General features: G+C 44.8%; 1 protein-coding gene across 3 annotated transcripts in view; it reads left to right on the forward strand.

Annotated features, from left to right (window-relative positions):
• The window catches only part of LOC144687933 (ABC-type oligopeptide transporter ABCB9-like), a 68,829-nt gene that overhangs the window by 22,730 nt on the left and 23,299 nt on the right, over positions 1-22,800 (forward strand). For 2 of the 3 annotated variants that reach the window (XM_078554561.1, XM_078554560.1), the window contains exons 3-6: positions 6,010-6,121; positions 6,635-6,765; positions 11,478-11,683; positions 12,871-13,068. In XM_078554561.1, coding sequence (XP_078410687.1) covers positions 6,010-6,121; positions 6,635-6,765; positions 11,478-11,683; positions 12,871-13,068 — 647 coding nt within the window. The remainder of the gene's footprint in view (positions 1-6,009; positions 6,122-6,634; positions 6,766-11,477; positions 11,684-12,870; positions 13,069-22,800) is intronic. The other variant, XM_078554562.1, reaches the window with a different exon arrangement.

The raw sequence follows: 22,800 nt of genomic DNA on the forward strand, positions 1-22,800 counted from the left end.
CACATCCAGTTGTGAATGGTGGTGGACAATTAAACAACTCACTGGAGGAGGAGGCTCCACAAATATCCCCATCCTCAATGATGTAGGAGCCCAGCACATCTGTGCAAAAGATAAGGCTGAAGCATTTGCTACAATCTTCAGCCAGATGTGCCAAATGGATGATCCATCTCGGCCTCCTCCGGAGGTCCCCGGCATAACAGATGCCAGTCTTCAGCCAATTCAATCACTCCACGTGATATCAAGAAATGGCTGAAGGCACTGGATACTGCAAAGACTATGGGTCCTGATAATATTCCAGCAATAGTACTGAAGACTTGTGCTCCAGAACTTGCCGTGTCCCTAGCCAAGCTGTTCCAGTACAGCTACAACACTGGCATCTACCCAGCTATGTGGAAAATTGCCCAGGTATGTCCTGTACACAAAAAGCAGGACAAATCCAACCCGGCCAATTACTGCCCCATCAGTCTACTCTTGATCATCACTAAAGTAATGGAAGGGGTCATCAACAGTGCTATCAAGCAGCACTTGCTTAGCAATAACCTGCTCACTGATGCCCTGTTTGGGTTCCGCCAGGGCCATTCAGCTCCTGACCTCATTATAACCTTGGTTCAAACATGGACAAAAGAGCTGAACTCCTGTGGTGAGGTGAGTGTGACTGCCCTTGACATCAAGGAGCCCTAGCAAAACTGGAGTCAATGGGAATCAGGCAAAAACTCTGCTGGTTGGAGTCATACCTAGCCCAAAGGAAGATGGTTGTGGTTGTTGGAGGTCAGTCATCTCAGCTCCAGGACATCACTGCAGGAGTTCCTCAGGGTAGTGTCCTCAACCCAACCATCTTCAGCTGATTCATCAATGATCTTCCTTCCGTCATAAGGTCAGAAGTGGGGATGTTCGCTGATGAATGCACAGTGTTCAGCACCATTCGCGACTCCTCAGATACTGAAGCAGTCCATGCCCAAATGCAGCAAAACCTGGACAATATCCAGGCTTTGGCTGACAAGTGGCAAGTGACATTCGCACCACACAAGTGTCAGGCAATGACCATCTCCAACAAGAGAGAATCTAACCATCGCCCTTTGACGTTCAATGGCATTACCATCATTGAGTCCCCCACTATCAACATCTGAGCATTGACCAGAAGCTGAACTGGACTAGCCATATAAATACTATGGCTACAAGAGCAGGTCAGGGGCTGGGAATCCTGCGACGTGCAACTCACCTCCTGACTCCCCAAAGCCCGTTCACCATCCACAAGACCACAAGCCAGGAGCGTGATGGAACATTCCCCACCCGCCTGTATGATTGCAGCCCCAACAACACCCAAGAAACTCGACACCATCCAGGACAAAGCAGCCCACCCAACTGACACCACATCCACAAACATTCACTCCCTCCACCACTGACGCACAGTAGCAGCAGTGTGTACCATCTACAAGATGCACCACAGGAATTCACCAAGGCACCCTAGACAGCAACCTCCAAACCCACAACCACCACCACCTAGAAGGACAAGGACAGCAGATAGACGGGAACACCACCACCTGGAAGTTCCGCTCCAAGCCACTCACCATCCTGACTTGGAAATATATCGCCGTTCCTTCACAGTTGCTGGGTCAAAATCCTGGAACTCCCTCCCTAACAGCACTGTGGGTGTACCTACACCACATGGACTGCAGCGGTTCAAGAAGGCAGCTCACCACCACCTTCTCAAGGGCAACTCGGGATGGGGAATAAATGCTGGCCTAGCCAGCAACGCCCACATCCCGTGAATGAATAAAGAAAAAAGACACCATCATCATCATCGCTAGATATGTTCATCCCACTGGCAGGACAGACTCAGTAGAGATTGGGCCACACAGAGACACACCCCACGCACACAAATTCCACACACACAGAAAGATACACATGCACACACTCATGCGGTCTCTCTATCTTTCTCGCACACACACACACATACACATGCACACAGATCCACAGACTCACATACACACAGTCTCTCACACATGCATGCACAGACTCACACATACACAAAGACTCACACACATACACACAGACTCACATACACCCCCACACTCCCCCCACACCCACACACACACACTCTCACACAAGCACTCACACACACACACACACACATACAAATACAGAAAGATACATATGCTCACACACACACGGGGCAGAATTTTCTGCCCATCTGGGGGGAGGTTCAGGAGCGGCGGCCCCAATTAAGGCCCGCCCAGTGTGATGTCCACCAGGAAGCGCTGTGCGCTCCCTGTTCGGGTGGGGAGGGGGGAGGTTCCCTCAGTCGAGAATGCACTCTTTCACACATGCGTACGAAAGAGTGCACTCATCTCGCTGAGGCTAAGTGCTGCCTCAGGGAGATCAGCTCCAAATTAAAAAATGTTAAAAATAGAAAAATAAAATTTCCCTGACATGTCCCCTCATGTGACACTGTTACACGAGTTGGGACATGTCCATCGCTTTTAGTTAAGCTTTTATTCAATTTTTAAAAACCGACATGAAACTTCATCCTGCCAGCGGATGAGGCTTCATGCTTTCTCTGAAGCCTGCCAGGGCTCCCGGCCTGCCCGCTAACCTTAAGGTTGGACGAGCAGGTCCTTTAACTACTGCAATTACATTTTAAATGGCCTCAATTGGCCGTTGCCAGGTCGGCGGGCGCACAGCTGATTCGACTGAGCCCCCGCCGACCTGAAAATTGAAATGACCCGGGGTGACATCGGGAGTTCCGCCCGACGTCATTCCGCGTCATTTTACGCGTCGGCAAGCAGGTCCCCCGCGCCCCCCCCCCACCCCCCCCGGCACACCGACTGGGAAAATCCTGCCCACAGTCTGTCTCTTACACACACATTCTCACACACACACATTCACACACTCACACTTATTCTCTCACACGCACACACATTCTCACACACACTCGCGTGCACAGTTTCTCACACACACTCTCACACACACACACACTCACAGTTATTCTCTCTCACACACACACATTCTCACACACGCTCGCGTGCAGTCTCTCACACACACTCTCTCACACACACACATTCACACACTCACAGTTATTCTCTCTCACACATACACATTCTCACACATACACACACTCACACATTCTCTCACACACACACACATTCTCACCCATACACACATTCTGTCACACACACACACATTCTCACACATACACACACTCACACACACACACACACACTCACACACATTCTCTCACACACACACATTGTCACACACACTCGCGTGCACAGTCTCTCTCGCACACACTCTCTCACACACACACACATATGAACACACACAGTCACTCTCTCACACAGAGCCATAGAGTCATAGTGGTCTACAGCACAGAAAAAGGCCCTTCGGCCCATCGAGTCTGCGGCAGTCAAACAAGTATCTAACTATTTTAATCCCATTTTCCAGCACTAGGCCCATAGCCTTGTATGCCATGGCATCGCAAGTGCACATCCAAATACTTCTTAAATGTTATGAGGGTTTCTGCCCCTGCCACCCTTTCAAGCAGTGCGTTCCAGATTCCCACCACCCTCTGGGTGAAAGAATTCTTTCTCACATCCCCTCTAAACCTCCTGCCCCTTACCTTAAATCTACGCCCCCTGGTTATTGATCCCTCCACCAAGGGGAAAAGTTCCTTCCTGTCTACCCTATCTATGCCCCTCATAATTTTATACACCTCAATCGTGTCCCCCCTCAATCTCCTCTGCTCCAAGGAAAATAACCCCAGTCTATCCAATCTCTCCTCATAACTAAAACTCTTCAGCCCAGGCAACATCCTGGTAAATCTCCTCTGCACTCTCTCTAGTGCAATCACATCCTTCCTATAATGCGGATTCCAGAACTGCACGCAATACTCCAGCTGTGTAACTGTGTTATGCAGTTCCAGCATAACCTCTCTGCTCTTATATTCTATGCCTCGTCTAATAAAGGCAAGCATTCCATATGCCTTCTTAACCACCTTATCTACTTGTCCCGCTACCTTAAGGGATCGGTGGACATGCACACCAAGGTCCCTCTGATCCTCGGTACATCCCAGGGTCCTACTATTTATCGTGTATTCCCGTGCCTTGTTTGTCCTGCCTACGTGCATCACCTCACACTTATCCGGATTAAATTTTATTTGCCACTGATCAGCCCATCTGACCAGCCCATCTATATCCTCCTGTAATCTAAGGCTATCCTCCTCACTATTTACCACCCCACCAATTTTTGTGTCATCCGCGAACTTACTGAGCAACCCTCCTACATTCAAATCTAAATCATTTATATATACCACATACAGCAAGGGACCCAACACCAATCCCTGTGGAACCCCACTGGATACAGGCATCCAGTCACAAAAACACCCCTCGACCATCACCCTCTGCTTCCTGCCACTCAGCCAATTCTGTATTCAATTTGCCAAATTGCCTTGGATCCCATGGGCTCTTACCTTTGTTATCAGTCTCCCATGCGGGACCTTATCAAAAGCCTTGCTGAAGTCCAAGTAGACTACGTCAAATGCATTGCCCTCATCTACACACCTGGTCACCTCTTCAAAAAATTTAGTCAAATTGGTCAAATATGACCTCCCCTTAACAAAACCATGCTGACTGTCCTTGATTAATCCCTGCCTCTCCAAGTGTAGATTAATTCTGTCCCCAGAATTGCTTCCAATAGTTTCCCCACCACTGAGGTTAGACTGACTGGCCTGTAGTTCCCTGGTTTATCCCTTCCTCCCTTCTTGAATAACGGTACCACATTGGCTGTCCTCCAGTCCTCTGGCACCTCTCCTGTGGCCAGAGAGGTATTGAAAATTATTGCCGGCGCCCCTGCTATCTCCTCCCTTGCCTCACTCAACAGCCTGAGATACATTTCATCTAGGCCTGGAGATTTATCTACTTTTAAGCCTGCCAGACCACTTAGAACCTTCTCCCTTTCTATGCTAATTTCTTTAATTATATCACAGTCCTTCTGACTGATTTCCATACCCACGTCATCCCTCTCACTTGTGAACACCGACACAAAGTATTCATTTAGAACCTTACCTACGTCTTCCAGCTTCACATACAAATTACCACTATGGTCCTTAATGGGCCCTACTCTTTCCCTAGTTATCCTCTTATTCTTAATGTACTTGTAAAATAACTTTGGATTTTCCTTTATTTTACCTGCCAATGTTTTCTCATGCCCCCTTTCTGCTCTCCTGATTTCCTTTTGAAGTTCCCCCCCTACACATTCTATATTCCTCTAGGGCTTCTGCTGTTTTGAGCCCTCGGTATCTGCCATAAGCCTCCCTTTTTCTCTTTATCTAATCGTGTATATCCCTTGACATCCAGGGTTCCCTGGATTTGTTGGTCCCACCCTTTATCTTTACTGGAATATGTTGGCCCTGCACTCTCCCTATTTCCTTCTTGAATGAGCCCCACTGCTCTGACACAGATTTACCTAAAAGTAGCTGCTCCCAGTCCACTCTGGCCAAATCATATCTGATCTTATTAAAATCGGCCTTCCCCCAATTTAGAACTCTGATTTCTGTCCCATCCTTGTCCTTTTCCATAACAACCTTGAATCTAACGGAGTTATGATCACTATCTGAAAAATGCTTCCCCACTGATACCTCTACCACTTGCCCGACTTCATTCCCTAAAATTAAGTCCAGGACCGCCCCCTCGCTTGCAGGACCTTCTAAGTGCTGGCTTAAAAAGCTCTCCTGGATGCATTTTAAGAATTCCACTCCCTCTAAACCTATCACACTATGACTAACCCAGTTAGTCACACAGCCTCACACATGCACAATCTCTCTCTCTCACCCACACACATTCTTGCACACACACATTCTCACACACACACTTTCACACACAGACTCACACACAGTGCCTTCAATAGGGTGAATATTGGTGATCTGACTTTCATTTCTGACCCTTCTTACGTCTTTGCAAGGCAAAAATATTTTAACTTTAGTTGAAATTGACTTTCTTTGTTTCTTAAATATAGGAGAAATCTCTAGCCCTTATTTTTTGGGTTTAATATTGGATGGATTATCTCAAAAGGACAGCAGCAGTTTCAATAGAAACCTAATTGGGATGCTATTATTCACATCTGTAGGGTAAGCATCTGCCACCAATATTTCAATTGTTCTGCATAATAAATGTTTATTATGTTTGTATTTGTATTCACAGGCAATTGTGTTCTTACATAGTCTATTGTTGAAAACCTTGAGTTTGGAAAAGTGCTGGTGAGGAGCATGTGCTACAAAGATTACTGATTAAAGTATTGCCATGGTTTTGGCTCTGATAGCTATTTAAAGATCTTCAGATGGGTGATGGTTAAACTATTCAGCTATATTGACAAATACTACAAAATGAGGTGTTTATGAAGCTCTTGAATGAATACTAGGAACTTTATTTGCAAAAAAAAAATGATTGTGCTGGTCTATTTGCTGTAATTATATTTATTGCAAATTGTCCTGTGACAATTTGTGTGAGAAAAGAACTCCTTTAATGAAAGTAATAGTTTGTTGTGAAGCATGATTTTAAATAATTGTCATCGTCATGGTATAAAGGTTTTAAGGAATTGGCAGAGACAATAGCTTTGTTATTTTAATGTGTCTTTTCCACAGAGCAATAGCAGTGGGTTTTCGAGAAGGCCTGTTTAATCTGGCACTTGCCAGGTTAAATGTTAAAATTCGCAACGAGCTGTTCAGTTCCATACTGCAACAGGAAATCAGTTTCTTTGATGCCCATCAGACAGGTCAGTGGAACTTATTAAAAAGTGCAGAATTTAAAGACTGAAAATAACACTATTTAATGGACTGACTTTGTAATACCCATTGTGCACTGCGGTATTGCTTAGCAATTTTTTGGCTTCTGTAATTAATGAACGCAAAAAGAATCCTGTTGAAAACACAAAGGGAGTTGTTCAGGACAAATGGAGAATAAAACCAGGCAGGGTAAAAGGGACATCAGGCTTGAATCCACACATTTCCCGCTGGCTGGGTTAGGTTAAAATTAAGTCCCCCCAGTTCCCCGCCGTTCTGAAATGTTACTTCCTTTAGAATGATAGATACTTTGAAAAACAGATGTGTAACCTGAGTTGCTGAAACGTTTGATGAACCTCCCAAACCTACAATCTCCACCACTTGGAAGGACTAGAATCATAGAGAAGAATTTTCGGGTCGGTGAGTCGGGGCAGGGCCCACTCGCCGACGCGTAAAATGAAGTGCGCAGTGACATCGGGTGGCCGTCCTGATGTCACCACGCGTCATTTAGATTTTCAGTTTAGTGGGCGCGCAGCCAACTAGGCTGCATGCCCGCCAAACTGTCAAAGGCCCATTAAGGCCTGTTAAAAACTAATTGAATTAATAAAATGAGCTGCCCGTCCAACCTTAAGGTTGGCGGGCAGGCAAAGAGCCCAGGCGGCCTTTGCATTTTTAATGGAACCTCCTCCACAGGCGGAATGAGGTCTCATGAAGTGTTTTAAAATTCAATAAAATTTTTTTAAAAATTCATTCATATGTCCCAGCTCACGTGACACTGTCACATGAGGGGACATGTTTTATAAGTTTTTAATTTCTTTATTTAGATGCTTAATCTCCCTGAGCCTCAGGGAGATTTCTGCACTCTTTTGCGCACGTGTGAAAGAGCGCTGGCCACGACTCAGGGAATCCCCCCCGCCCGCACAGGGAGTGCTCAGCGCTTCCAGATGCGCATCTTGCTGGGTGGGCCTTAATTGGCCCGCCCATGTAAAATGGCGGTGCGGACCCGATCAGGGGTGCCAATCGGGTTCGCGCCCGCTCCCGCCCGTCCCCGCACAACCCCACCCGATGGGGGGAAAATTCTGCCCATAAAACCATCGAATGGTTACAGCGCAGAAGGAAGCCATTTGGCCTATCATGCCCATGCCAGATCTCTGTAAGAGCAACTCATTTAGTCCCACTCCCCCAGCTTTTCCCTGTAGTCGAGCAAATCTTCTCTCTTCCAATAATTATCCAATTCTCTTTTGAAAGCCTTGATTAAATCTGCCTCCACTCTCAGGCAATGCATTCCAGATCCTAACCACTTGTTGCTTAAAAAAGATTTTCCTTACGCTGCTGTTGCTTTCTTTGCCAATCACCTTAAATCTGTGCCCTCAGGTTCTTGACCTTTCCACCAAAAAGGACAATTTCTCTCTATCGACTCTGTCCAGACCACACATGATTTTGAACACCTCTATTAAATCTCCTCTCAACCAACTCTTCTCCAAGAAGAACACCCCAGCTTAGAACCATAGAACCATAGAAAACTACAGCACAGAAAACAGGCCATTAGGCCCTTCTAGTCTGTGCCAAAATATTATTCTGCTAGTCCCATTGACCTGCACCTAGTCCATAACCCTCCAGACCTCTCCCATCCATGTATCTATCTAATTTATTCTTAAAACTTAAGAGTGAGCCCGCATTTACCACGTCAGATGGTAGCTCGTTCCACACTCTCACCACTCTCTGAGTAAAGAAGTTCCCCCTAATGTTCCCCTAAACCTTTCCCCTTTCACCCTAAAGCCATGTCCTCTCATGTTTATTTCTCCTAATCTAAGTGGAAAGAGCCTACTCGCATTTACTCTGTCTATACCCCTCACAATTTTGTAAACTTCTATCAAATCTCCCCTCATTCTTCTACGCTCCAAGGAATAAAGTCCTAACCTGTTTAATCTTTCCCTGCAACTCAACTCCTTAAGACACGGCAACATCCTAGTAAATCTTCTCTGGTTCTATGGTTCTTTATTCGCTTCTCCAATCCATCCATGTAACTGAAGTTCACATCCCTGGAACCATTCTCGTGAACCTTTTCTGCAACCTGTCCAATGCCTTCACATTCTTCCTAAAGTGTGGTGCCTAGAATTGGACACAATACATTAGTTGAGGCTGAACCAGTGTTTTATAAAGGTTCATCATAACTTCCTTGCTTTTGTACTCAGGCCCTATTTAGAAAGCCCGGGATCCCGTATACTTCATTAACCATTTTCTCTACCTGCCCTGTCACTTCAATGATATGTGCACATATACACCCAAGTCCCTCTGCTCCAGCACCCCCTTTAGAATGTACCCTTTATTTTATATTGCCTTTCCTCATTCTTCCTACCAAAATGAATCACTTTAGATTTCTCTGCATTATATTTCACCTGCTATTTTCTGCCCATTTCACCATCCTGTCCATGTTCCCTTGAAGTTTATCACTATCCTTCTCATTGTTCATAATAGTCCCAAGTTTTGTGTAATCTGCAAATTTTGAAATTGTGCCCTGTACACCAAGGTCTAGGTCATTAATATATAAAGCAGTTGTCCTAACACTGATTCCGGTGGAACCCCACTGTATACTTTGTACCAGTCCAAAGAAACAACTATTCACCATTACTCTCTGTTTCCTGTCATTCAGCCAACTTCGTATCTAAGCTGCTACCGTTCTTTTTATTCCATGGGCTTCAACTTTGCTGACAAGCCTGTTATGTGGCACTTTTGAAAGTCCATGATTACAACATCAACCACATTACCCATTTAAACTCTCTCTGCTATTTCATTGAAAAACTCAATCAAGTTAGTTAAATATCATTTGCCTTTAACAAGCTGGCTTCTAAAGGGCAGTAAGTACTTGGAAATATTGCAATCTCCAAGTACTGCTACAAGTTACACATCATATTGAGTTGGATATGTATCGCTATTCCTTTATCGTTGCTGGGTCAAAATCCTTACATAATCGCACTGTGGGAGTACTTTCACCACTCAGACTGCAGAGGTTCAAGAAGGTGGCTCACCGCCACTTTCTCAAGGGTAACTACAAATGGGCAATAAATACTGGCCTTGCCAACAACAGCCACATCGCAAGAACTAATACAATTTTAAATAAATGAGCCACCTATCTTTACAGCAGTAGGGTCTCGGGACCACAGTTGAGTTAGTGGTATTATCACTAAAATAGTGGCTAAGATTATAGTAGACGAACAAAGAACAAAGAAAAGTACAGCACAGGAACAGGCCCTTCGGCCCTCCAAGCCTGCGCTGATCATATTGCCCGTCAACTAAAACATTTTGCACTTCCGGGGTCCGTATCCCTCTATTCCCATCCTATTCATGTATTTGTCAAGCTGCCTCTTAAACACCACTATCATACCTGCTTCCACCACCTCCTCTGGCAGCGAATTCCAAACACTCACTACCCTCTGCGTAAAAAACTTGCCCCGCACATCTCCTCTAAATTGTTCTCCTCTCACCTTAAATCTATGTCCCCTAGTAATTGACTCTTCCGCCCTGGGAAAAAGCTTCTGACTATCTACTCTGTCCATGCCACTCATAATTTTGTAAACTTCTATCAAGTCGCCCCTCAATCTCTGTCGCTCTAGTGAGAACAATCTGAGTTTCTCCAACCTTTCCTCATAGCTAGCATTTCCAGACCAGGCAGCATCCTGGTAAACCTCCTCTGCATCCTTTCGAGCAGCTTAATTAGCCGTGCTTCCAGGAATTGTGGCACTGTTGCCCCTTACGGCTGTAATAGTGGAGACTCGAGAGCACAATCTCGAAAATTTCATCTGACTACCTTTTGGGGGAATGAGTTCCAGATTTCCACTACCCTTTGTGTGTGAAGTCATGCTCCCTGATTTAGCTCAACTTTAGGCTAAACTGTGACTGGACACTGGGGCACAGGCTCACACTGGCAGCAAGTTCTTCTTTGCTGTACAAGGTAATGGACTGAAGACATCAAAATTAGTGAGAAAACAGATGGTGTCATGAGGTAAAAACAAAAAATGCTGGAAAAACTCTGTATTGGACTCGAAACGTCAACTCCGTCTTTCTCTCCACAGGTGCTGTCAGACCTGCTGAGTTTTTCCAGCAATTTTTGTTTTTGTTTCAGATTTCCAGCATCCGCAGTATTTTGCCTTTATCTTGGTGTCATGAAGTGTCTGTCCAGATGGATAATCTAAGATGGGATAGATGGCCTTCATCATTCATAAGCATTTTGTGATCTTTTTAAGTAGAGAGCCATGTAGAACTTATAGAGCCTGAAGAACTCTTACTGCTTCAGCACAAAGGAGAATTTTAGGCAATTATACATTGCATGGGAAAACCAATAAATGCAAGTGTGGGAGGAATAGAGCCACCCTAAGAAGTTAACTTGTGACATCAATCCACATGGTATGTGAGCATGTGTGCCCACAATTGCGTGTGTTTCTGTGTTTTGTTGTTGGCCTCAGAGCTTAGGTAAATGATATTGACCATAAGTACATGAAGCTTAAGAGCAGTTAGTACTAGGAAATAGGTACTGCCACTACTTGGAATAGAACTGTTCACCTGACCAACAGGAAGAGAACAAGTCCAGTAGCCGGTACTAACTGATTGGTTTCACTTTATGTTTGCCCCCTACACAATTTCTAACACAGACTTTTGTTTCCCTACAATTGAAATTTGTGGTAATTCAATCTGGTTAATATTACAGGGGAAATCACATCTTGTCTGACCTCTGATGCAACGGTAGTGAGTGACATCATCTCGCAGAATATTAGCTTATTTTTACGGTACTTGGCAAAAGCTTTTGGAATCTGTATCTTCATGATCGTTCTGTCCTGGAGGCTTTCCATGCTTGCAGTCATAGAAATTCCAATATTGTTAACATTTTCAATATTGTATGGGAAGAGTTACAAGGTATGTTCTAGTATAAATACACTTCAGCATAAAAAATCCAAGAGCTCCTTTCACCTGGATTGGTACATTATCTTGTGTCATTGTAGCTGCTCAACTCTCAGATAAGATTCCGAACCCGGTATTCTTTCCATCAGAAACACTACCTGCTTTCACCTCTGTCTCTACCCCAGCACATCTATTGCTGAAACCTACATTTACACTTGTCACCTCCAATGTTCTTCTGTCTGGCTTCTTAATTTTAAATACTCCGTCCTGTATACCACGATCACATCTTCTGTTAACATACCATCTCTCCCTGGAAAGCCTGAACAAATTCTGGGAATGAGACCTAAGCTGCCAGATAGTAGAAATTTGGGAGATAAATCCATCATATGAAGTGTAATGCAGAAGAGTCAATTCAAACACTGGGCATATATGGGCAAATGACCCATTATAACATTGCACACCTCTGATGGAGAAGTTATACACTGCCAATTCTATTTTACTCCTGTCTCATCAAAATTGTAGATGATTGAATTTGAAACAAAATCAAAATATTCTGTTCATACTAAGCTGAATTAAAACAAAGGGGGTACGACAGAGAATTTATGTTAATTCATCAAATTCCTGTGGCATTGTTCATGGGGATTGTTTTCAAATGAAGTGGGATTTGAGGGTGGGGAATAATTGGGTCAGGGCCATGGATAGTTCAGGTCCCATTTTAAGGTCATACATTCGATCCTTATCTTCACAAAATTTAAATTTTATATTATTATTTATAGTTAAATATCAAACATTTGTTAATTTGGGAAATAAAGAAGTAAAGTTGGTTGGACTTAGGAGTGTCTTTGCAGCGCAGGCGACAGAGCTGGGAGTTAAAAAAACAGGGGCACTACAGCACACCTCTAGTGGAAAAATACAGTTAACAGCTTGATAAGTTTACATGGGCAGTGGGGACACAAGAATTTATAATGGGAAAGAAAACTGACACAAAAACAGGACATGATTGTGACAATAGGAAGTAAAGTTCTGTAGATGGGAAGTGTGTCCAGATGGTTTTCAACATTTTATCGATTGAGGAATAGATGCTTATTTAGTGCTCTTTGGAAAATTATATTGTTCACTTAAGGTCACACCATCTAATAATTTACTACAATAATAACATATAGTATAGTAATTTGCTAACCTATTTTACTTTCCTTCTTTAGAAACTAGCCAAACAGGTTCAGGATGCTTTGGCAAATGCAAACAAGGTAGCAGAGGAGACAATCTCATGTATCAAAACTGTACGTAGTTTTGCTAATGAAGAAACCGAAGCACAGGATTATAGTGAGCGGCTGAATATAATGTATAACCTGAACATGAAACAAGTTTTGGCAGTGAGCATTTTTACTTGGGGCAACAGGGTAAGAAACAATTTGTTGCATATTTGTTACCTAGTTTGAGCAATAAGTTTCACAAACTCAACATGGAATTAGCAGGCAAAAACAGTTAGTATATCCCTAGAGTAAATGACACACACTAACCTGAATTGAAGCCCAGACTTTGTAAGCATGTACGTATGTGACAGTGTGTGTACTTGAACATCAATATATTTTGAACCTTCAGTTACTAAATTTCCCTTTGCAGCATTGAAATATGCAAATATTTCCTAGTACATGACAACCATTCTGTAATCCTAGTTGATGTCCAGTGATGCTGCATACAGGGAATGAGACTAAATGTAATCTTCAACTGAAATGGGGTTTGAGGCTGGGGTATAACTGAACCACATTCCACACCTAATTCCGTACCCATTTGAAAGGTATATGCTTTGTCACTATTTAAAATAATACTGTGAATTTATTGTTAGATAGCAAAACTTGCAGCAATTTGGGAAGCAGAGGAGTAGTGATAGTTGGAATAAGAGTTTCTCTACTGCCTGAAGAGCTGGAAGATGCAAAGGGCTTGGTACTACAGCGCAACTACTGGCTGAAGAGTGTAATTGCAGTGTGACAAGTTTACATAGGCAATTAGCATTATAGATGTGGACCTAGGAATTTATCATGAAACTCACACAGGCATAAGATTTCCACACCATGTTTTAACATATATGAAACACATTTGTGTTTATTTTTATTTTGTGGCATTGCTTATACAGGGCAGAATTTTCTGTTCTGGAGACTAAGTGTAGTGGCTGGAGGGAAAGTCAGCGTCATTCCAGTTGGGCAGTGGGGCAGGTTTTCCTCCAGATCTTCCACTTTTCAGCTCACTAGTTATGCATAGCAAGGAGCTTGTCAAACCTCAATGGCAGGGTGGGCAATGGTTCATCCATCCCGCCATTAGCTCATGAGGTTGAAGGTCCTGGACCCATATTTCAATGGCACCCGCGCACACATTCACTTACTACAGGACAGGTGAGAGCTGAAGAGTCAAACTATGGCACTGAGACAAAGCAAACCCTTAACTCCATGGTTCAGCGAGGCCTCCCTGGAGAGACTCCTCCAGGCCATCCAGAACAGGTGGGAGGTCCACTTTCCGAGGGATGGAAGCAGGAGGTCACCACCATGACCACACCAGCCTGGGAGGTCACCAGGGAGGGCAGCACTTGTGGACCTCAGAATAGAAATGCTCTGCAGTGCAGGAAGAGAATGAATGATCTCATCCGCTCCACCAAGGTAAGTGAACCTTCTAACTCCAAACTCAAACCCTCATAAGGCCAAAGACATTCACAGGGTTACAGTCCACAGGGATGTCACACTACCAGAAGGGACACCAGCACTGATTGTCTGACAGCCACTTTAACATCATCATCTCCTGGAAGATCCTGCATAATTGGCAGCTTCATCCCTTACTGGGGAGCACTCAGTACACACAGCAGGCATGCATGCTTCTGAGCTGCTCTTTCATCTGTCATGCTCACAGTCAATCCATCTGGCTTTTGTGCAGGAGAAGATTTCTCACAAGAGGGAGAGATCCCAGACCGGAGGGGGATGCCACAGTGGAGGACATTCACCCCCTATGAGGAGCAGATGGCACAGCTCACTGGTGAGGACAGAGATCGTTCTCATGTGGAAGGAGAGATTAGCCTCCCCGAGAAAGCCAGTGAGGGTCCATGCAGTATACATCGGCCATAAGGGGACAATGGCCGTGAGTGGCTTTTATTGTAGGTGACTGTCTAGTCATAGGATGATAGGAACAGAAATAGGCCATTCAGCTTGTTGAGCCTGCTCCGCCATTCAATTAGATTGTGGCTGATCATCCACCTCAATACCACATCCCTGCATATCTCCATATCCCTTGATGTTATTAATATCCAGAAATCTATCGATTTCTATCTTGAACATGCTCAGTGATTGAGCTTCCACAGCCTTCTGGGGTAAAGAATTCCAAAGATTCACCACCCTCTGAGTGAAGAAATTCTTCCTCATCTCAGTCTTAAATGGCCTGAACCTTATTCTGAGACTGTGTCCCCTGGTTCTAGACCCCCAAACCAGGGGAATCATTCTATCCACATCTACCCTGTCATGCCCTGTAAGAATTTTGTAAGTTTCAATGAGATCACCTCTCATTCTTCAAAACTCTGGAGAATACAGGCCCAGTTTCCTCAATCTGGTGAACTTCCAGTCAATCACTCATTATCTCTTCTCTATTTCAGCCACCAGCAAGAAAAGGCAGAGGGAGAGCACCAACCAGCGCATCAGCCCCAGCCCCCAGACCACCTCAGATGAGGATCCTGAGGAGGCATCAGATGACCCATCACTGTATCCTCCACCAGCACAGATACATACACCTTGGTGGGTCCTAGTTCTAGAGCAGGCTCAGGGTCACTATCTGGTGATCGCCTCATAGACGCGGGTCCACAGTAGTTGGAGGCAGTTACAGCCGAGGTTTCCGACACTCGGAGGACTGCTGGACACCAATCCCATGCAGAGTCCGAGTCCAATCTCGGGCCTCTGGAATTGACAATGAGAGAAATGTTGGAGCTACAATGATAGGAAAGGGAACATCAGGCAGAGTTGTCAGAGGCCATCAGCAGGTTGGAGCAAAGGATGGAGGGGTCCGTCTCCGTTCTGTCTGATGTCGTGGCTCCAGAATGCAAGCGCATCAAAGTCTCCATGGGATGCCTGGCGGCCGCCTTGGAGGCCCAGGTCCAGCAGTTTCTGCGGATTTGTGCTCAAACTTGCTCGTCATCGCTCTAGCCATGAGTACGTTCAAGCAATGGCTAGGTGAGGGATGTAACGGGATACCACAACCTCCCTCCACGGAGGAATCAGGGAGGGGCCCTTGGGCACCCACAGGGAGGAGGCATGTCAGCTGTACACCCCGGAGGCATCAATCCAGGACACTCCAAGGGTGTTCAGCCACTACAGATTGCCTCTGCCTGTGACCCCATCAACTCCAGCAGGTCAGGATGAAGGGGGTGCACCTGCCCTTGAGCAGGACACCCTTACCAGGCCGGGGCCCTCCAGGCCACCAAAGTCATCTCCAAGCCAAGCCTGATTCTCCATTGTATTTGCTGAATGACATGCAGATGTCAGAATCAGGCAGAATACAGAAGGACTAGAGGGGAAGTGAAAAAACTAATAAGAAAAGCAAGGAGAGAGCATGAAAAGAACTGAAAACCTACATGACAGGGAATCCCAAGATCTTCTATAAGCATGAAAATAATAAAAGGGTGGTAAAAGAAAGAGGATAAATAATAAAAAGGTGGTAAAAGAAAGAGTAGGGCTGATTAGGGATAAAAAAGGGGACTTGCACATGGAGGCAAGAGAAATAGCAGAGGTATTAAACAAATACTTTGCATCTGTCTTTACAAAGGAAGAAGATGCTATGCAGGTGATGTGAGAGAGGAGGTAACTGGTACCCTAGAAGAACTTACAATTGAGAAGGAGGAGGTGTTAGAAAGGCTATCTTTACTTAAAATAGATAAGGTACCAGGACCAGATGAGATGCATCCAAGGGTACTGAGGACAGAGAGAATGGAAATTGCAGAGGCACTAGTGATAATCTTCCAGTCTTCCTTAGACACAGGGGAGGTGCCAGAGGACTGGAGAACTATGAATGTTACACCCTTGTTCAAAAAGGGGTGCAAGGATAAAGCCGGCAACTACAGACCAGTCAGTTTCACTTCACTGGTAGGGAAGCTTCTGGAAACTATAGTTCGAAATAAAATCAATAGTCACTTAGACAAGTAAAGGGTAATTAAGGAAGGCCAGCATGGATTCATTAAGTAAAAATCATGTTTAACTAACTTGCTGGAGGTAACAGAGAAGGTTGATAAGGGCAATGCTGTTGATGTGGTGTATATGGATTTTGAAAAAGCATTTGATACGTTGTCACACAACAGACTTATAAGCAAAATTCGAGCTCTTGGAATAAATGGGAAAGTAGGCACTCAGATAAGAAATTGGCTGAATGACAGGAAACAGAGAGTAGTGATTTTCAGATTGGAGGAAGGTTTGTAGTGGAGTTCCCCAGGGGTCAGTATTGGGACCCTTGCTCTTCCTGATATATATTAATGACCTAGACGGTGATATGAAGAATGGCTGAAGGCACTGGATACTGTAAAGGCTATGGGCCCTGACAATATTCCGGCAATAGTACTGAAGACTTGTGCTCCAGAACTTGCTGCGCCCCTAGTCAAACCATTCCAGTGCAGCTACAACACTGGCGTCTACCCAGCTATTTAGAAAATTGCCTAGGTATGTCCTGCACAAAAAAAGCAGGACAAATCCAACCTGGCTAATTACCGCCCCATCGGTCTACTCTCGATCATCAGTAAAGTGATGGAAGGAGTCACCAGCAGTGCTATCAAACGGCACTTGCTTAGCAATAATCTGCTCACTGATGCTCAGTTTGGGTTCCGCCAGGGCCACTCAGCTCCTAATCTCATTACAGCCTTGGTTCAAACATGGACAAAAGAGCTGAGCTCCCGAAGTGAGGTGAGAGTGACTGCCCTTGACATCGAGGCAGCATTTGACCGAGTGTGGCATCAAGGAGCCCTAGCAAAACTGGAATCAATGGGAATCAGGGGAAAAACTCTCCACTGGTTGGAGTCATATCTAACACAAAGGAAGATAGTTGTGGTTGTTGGAGGTCAGTCATCTCAGTTCCAAGACATCACTGCAGGAGTTCCCCAGGATAATGTCCTCGGCCCAACCATCTTCAGCTGTTTCATTAATGACCTTCCAGCAATCATAAGGTCAGAAGTGGGGATGTTCGCTGATGATTGCACAATGTTCAGCACCATTCGTGACTCCTCAGATACTGAAGCAGTCCATGTCCAAATGCAGCAAGACCTGGACAATATCCAGACTTGGGCTGACAAGTGGCAAGTAACATTCGCGCCACACAAGAATCAGACAATGACCATCTCCAACAAGAGAGAATCTAACCATTGTCCCTTGACATTCAATGGCATTACCATCACTGAATCCCCCACTATCAACATCCTGGGGGTTACCATTGCCCAGAAACTGAACTGGACTAGCCATATAAATACTGTGGCTACAAGAGCAGGTTAGAAGCTAGGAATCCTGCGATGAGTAACCCACCTCCTGACTCCCCAAAGCTTGTCCACCATCTACAAGGCACAAGTCAGGAGTGTGATGGAATACTCCCCACTTGCCTGGATGAGTACAGCTCCCACAACACTCAAGAAGCTTGACACCGTCCAGGACAAAGCAGTCCACTTGAATGGCATCCTTCCCACAAACATTCGCTCCCTCCACCACCGACACACAGTAGTAGCAGTGTGTGTACCATCTACAAGATGCACTGCAGGTGTTCACCAAGGCTCCTTCGACAGCACCTTCCAAACCCATGACTATTACCATCTAGAAGGACAAGGGCAGCAGACACATGGGAACACCACCACCTGGAAGTTCCCCTGCAAGTCACTCACCATCCTGACTTGGAAATATATCACCGTTCCTTCACTGTCACTGGATCAAAATCCTGGAACTCCCTTCCTAACAGCACTGTAACTCTTTCGAGTTATCAACAGATCGCATGTAATTCTTTCGAGTACATTCACAGTTCTTGGTTTCCGGGAGTGGGACATGAACCCACAACCCTCTGTTTCAAAGGCGAGGGTGCTATGAACTGAGCCACAGCTGACACCTCCTAACAGCACTGTAGGTGTACCTACACCACATGAACTGCAGCGGTTCAAGAAGACAGCTCATCACCACCTTGTCAAGTGCAACTAGAGATGGGCAATAAATGCTGGCCCAGCCAGTAAAGCCCACATCCTGTGAATGAATAAAAAAAAAGCACATTGTAGGACATTACCCTGTAACCACAAACCTCTTGAAAATGAATGGGTTATCAACTCATTAAAGTGGGTACAGGAATGTGATGCAAAAGCATTTAAGAGTGGTTATCACCAACAGAGATTTTACTCTCTAATAAATATTACACCCAGCTGGCACCTTGTCTAATCCCTATGGGGTTTTCGCTGTTTGAGAGTGCTGGACTCTGATTATTCCCAGTTATAAGGACCCTCTGCTTCTCATCATCAAACTGATTTTCAGTCCAATTAACAATTTCCTTTCATCCCAGAAGCTTTCATCCTTTAATTTGCCTTTCATGAGGGACATTGTCACAGGTTTTCTAAAAGTCCGAATGTATAACAACATAACTGTGCTGCCTTCAGCTTCTCACACCGTACCTGAACCCCGAAATATGATAACCACTGAATGAAGCCACCTTGATTTTCTCTTATTAACTCCAATCTGGCTGATCAGCTCAGTTGTCTCATTTTACAGTAAAATCCCAGCATCACTCCCCCCACCACCTCCTCCCCCACCTCATCCATCCAGCTGTGGCTCAGTGGGTGACATCCTGGCTTCTAAGCCAGAAGATGGTGAGCTTCAGCCCCACTCCACAGCCCTGAGCAAAAGATTTATGCTCTGTGCTAGTGCACTGATGGAATGCTGCACTGTTGGAGGTGCCGTCTTTTGGATGAGAAGCTAACTGAGGCCTTGTCTGCCCTCAGGCAGGGGAGTTTTCATGCTGTCTTGGGAAATATTTATCCCTTGACCAAAAATCACTAAAATGGATTATCTGGTAATTTTCATAATGCTGTTAGTGGGAGCTTGCTGTGTGCAAATTGGCTGCCACGTTTCCCAGCAGTGACTACACTTCAAAAGTATTTCATTGGCTGTAAAATACTTCGAGATCATGAATGGCGCTGTATAAATGCAGGTTCTTTCTCCCCTCTTTTCTCTCTCTTTTATCTTTTACTCTCTGTTCCCAGCCCTGTGTCTCTGTTATATCTTAACGATTCCTAACTCCCGAAAATCTGCTTTCAGGACCTCATCCCTTTTTCTACCTATGCCATTGGTTTCAATGTGGACCGCCACCTCTGGTTGTTCACCCTTTCGTAGAAGAATGTCCTACAGCTGGCCTGTGGCATCATTGATCTTGGCACCAGGCAGGCAACACACCATCCTGGAGTCTCGTTTACGGCCACAGAAATGCCTGTCTGCTCCCCTAACTATGGAACCCCCTATTACTATTGCTCTTCCACTCTTTCTCCTCCCCTCCTGCGCAGCTGAGCCACTCGCGGTGCCACAAACTTGTCTCTTGCTACAATCCTCTGAGGAACCATCTCGCTCATGAGTATCCAAAATGGAAAAGCAGCTAGAGAGCGCGATAGCCTCAGGGGATTCCTGCACTACCTGCCTGTTTCTCCTAGATACTCTGGCGGTCACCCATTCCCTCTCTGCCTGTGTACTTCTTAGCTGAGGCGTGACCACCTCTCTAAATGTGCTATCCATGTAATCCTCAGCTTTGTGGATGCACCACAGTGACTCCAGCCGCCGCTCAAGCTCCACAACTCAGAGCTCAAGTTCCTGCAGCTGGTGATGATTCCTGCAGATGTGGTCATTGAGGGCACTTTGTGCCTGCATGACTTCCCACATTCCGCAAGATGCACATTCCACATGGCTGAGCTGCACTGACATACCTTATACTTTATATAAAGCGTTTACTACGGTATTTACTAATTTATTTTAATTATTATCTTAATTTAGAATAATTCCAATGTATACTACAATTTACTCTGTTTATCGCAGTCTCATTCCGTCTTGCATTCTTTTAACACTCTGGCTTCGCCCAAGTTAAACTAACTTGCTGGAGTGTTTTGAGGAGGTAACAGAGAAGGTCGATAAAGGAAACACTGTTGATGTGGTGTATATGGATTTTCAAAAGGCATTTGATATAGTGCCACACAACAGATTTGTGAGCAAAATTCTAGCTCATGGAATAAAAGGGAAAGTAGGCACTTGGATAAGAAATTGGCTGAGTGACAGGAAACAGAGAGTAGTGTTTTTCAGATTGGAGGGAGGTTTGTAGTGGGGTTCCCCAGGGGTCAGTGTTGGGACCCTTGCTCTTCCTGATATATATTAATGACCTATTCTGTGGTGTTCAGGGCATGATTTCAAAATTTGTATATGATACGAAGATTGGAAAAGTTGTCAACTGTGATGAGGATAGTCATGAACTTCAAAAAGGCATAGGCATGTTGGTGGATTGGGCAGACAAGTGGTAGATGAAGTTCAAAGGAGTGTGAGGTGATTCGTTTTGGCAGGAAAGCTTTGGAGAGACAGTATAAAATAAAGGGGAAGCCTCTAAAGGATGTGCAGGAACAGAGGGACCTCGGTGTATATGTACATAAGTCATTGAAGATGGCAGGACATTTTCTGGGCACCATACCTGAGGAAGGATGTGAAGGCATTGGAGAGTACAGTGGAGATTCTGGGATGAAGAACTGTAGCTGTGAGGATAGATTGGAGAGGTTGGAACTGTTTCCCTGGAGAAAAGAAGGCTGAGAGGAGACTTGATAGAGGCATTCAAGATCCTGAGGGGTATGGACAGGGTAAATGGTGAGAAACTGTTCCCATTCAAGAGAGCATCAAGAACTAGAGGGCACATATTCAAAATAATTGGCAAAAGGAGTAAATGTGATGTGAGGAAAATTTTTTCACCCAGAGGGCGGTTGGAGCCTGGAACAACCTGAAAGGGTGGTGGAGGTAGGTTCGATTTATTCAAAAGGGAATTGGATTACTACCTGAAAAGAGAATGAGCAAAGTTACAGGGATAAGGCAGGGGAGTGGGACCAGGTGGAATGCTGTTTCAGAGAGCTAATACAGACTCAATGGGCCGAATGGCCTCCTTCTGCACTGTAAAGATACTGTGACTGTGACACTGAGGTGTTCAGGGCATGATTTCAAAATTTGCAGATGATACGAAGATTGTAAATGTTGTCAACTGTAATGAGGATAGTCTTGAACTTCAAAAGGACATAAACATGTTGGTGGATTGGGCAGACAAGTGGCAGATGAAGTTCAATGCAGAGAAGTGTGAGGTGATTCATTTTGGCAGGCAGAATATGGAGTGACAGTATTAAATAAAGGGAGAAACTCTAAAGGAGGTGCAGGAACAGAGGGACATTGGTGTATATGTACATAAGTCATTGAAGATGGCAGGACATGTTGAAAGAACAGTTAATAAAGCATATAGTATCTTAGGCTTTATTAATAGGGGCATTGAGTACAAGAGTAAGGAGGTCGTGTTGAACTTGTATAAGACACTAGTTAGTCCTCACCTGGAGTACTGCATCCCGTTCTGGGTGCCATACTTGAGGAAGGATGTGAAGGCATTGGAGAGTACAGAGGGGATTCACAAGAATGACACTGGGATGAAGAACTATAGCCATGAGGATAGATTGGAGAGGTTGGGATTGTTTTCTTTGGAGAAAAGAAGGCTGAAAGGAGACTTGATAGAGGTCTTCAGGATTCTGAGGGGTAGGTACAGGGTAAATGGTGAGAAACTATTCCCACTCAAGAGAACATCAAGAACTAGAGGGCACAGATTCAAAATAATTGGCAAAAAGAGTAAATGTGATGTAAGGAGAATTTTTTTCACCCAGAGAATGGTTGGAGTCTGGAATGAACTTCCTGAGAGGGTGGTGGAGGCAGGTTCGATTGAGGTATTCCACAAGGAATTGGATTGCTACCTGAAAAGAGAGGATTTGCAAGGTTAGGAGGATAAGGCGTTAGAGTGGGATTAGGTGGAATGCTCTTTCAGAGAGCTAGTACATACTCAATGGGCCGAATGGCCTCCTTCTGCGATTCTGTGATCTCAGACAA

The sequence above is a fragment of the Cetorhinus maximus genome, chromosome 12 (genome assembly GCF_964194155.1).
Source record: "Cetorhinus maximus chromosome 12, sCetMax3.hap1.1, whole genome shotgun sequence".
NCBI classification, from domain to species: domain Eukaryota; kingdom Metazoa; phylum Chordata; class Chondrichthyes; order Lamniformes; family Cetorhinidae; genus Cetorhinus; species Cetorhinus maximus.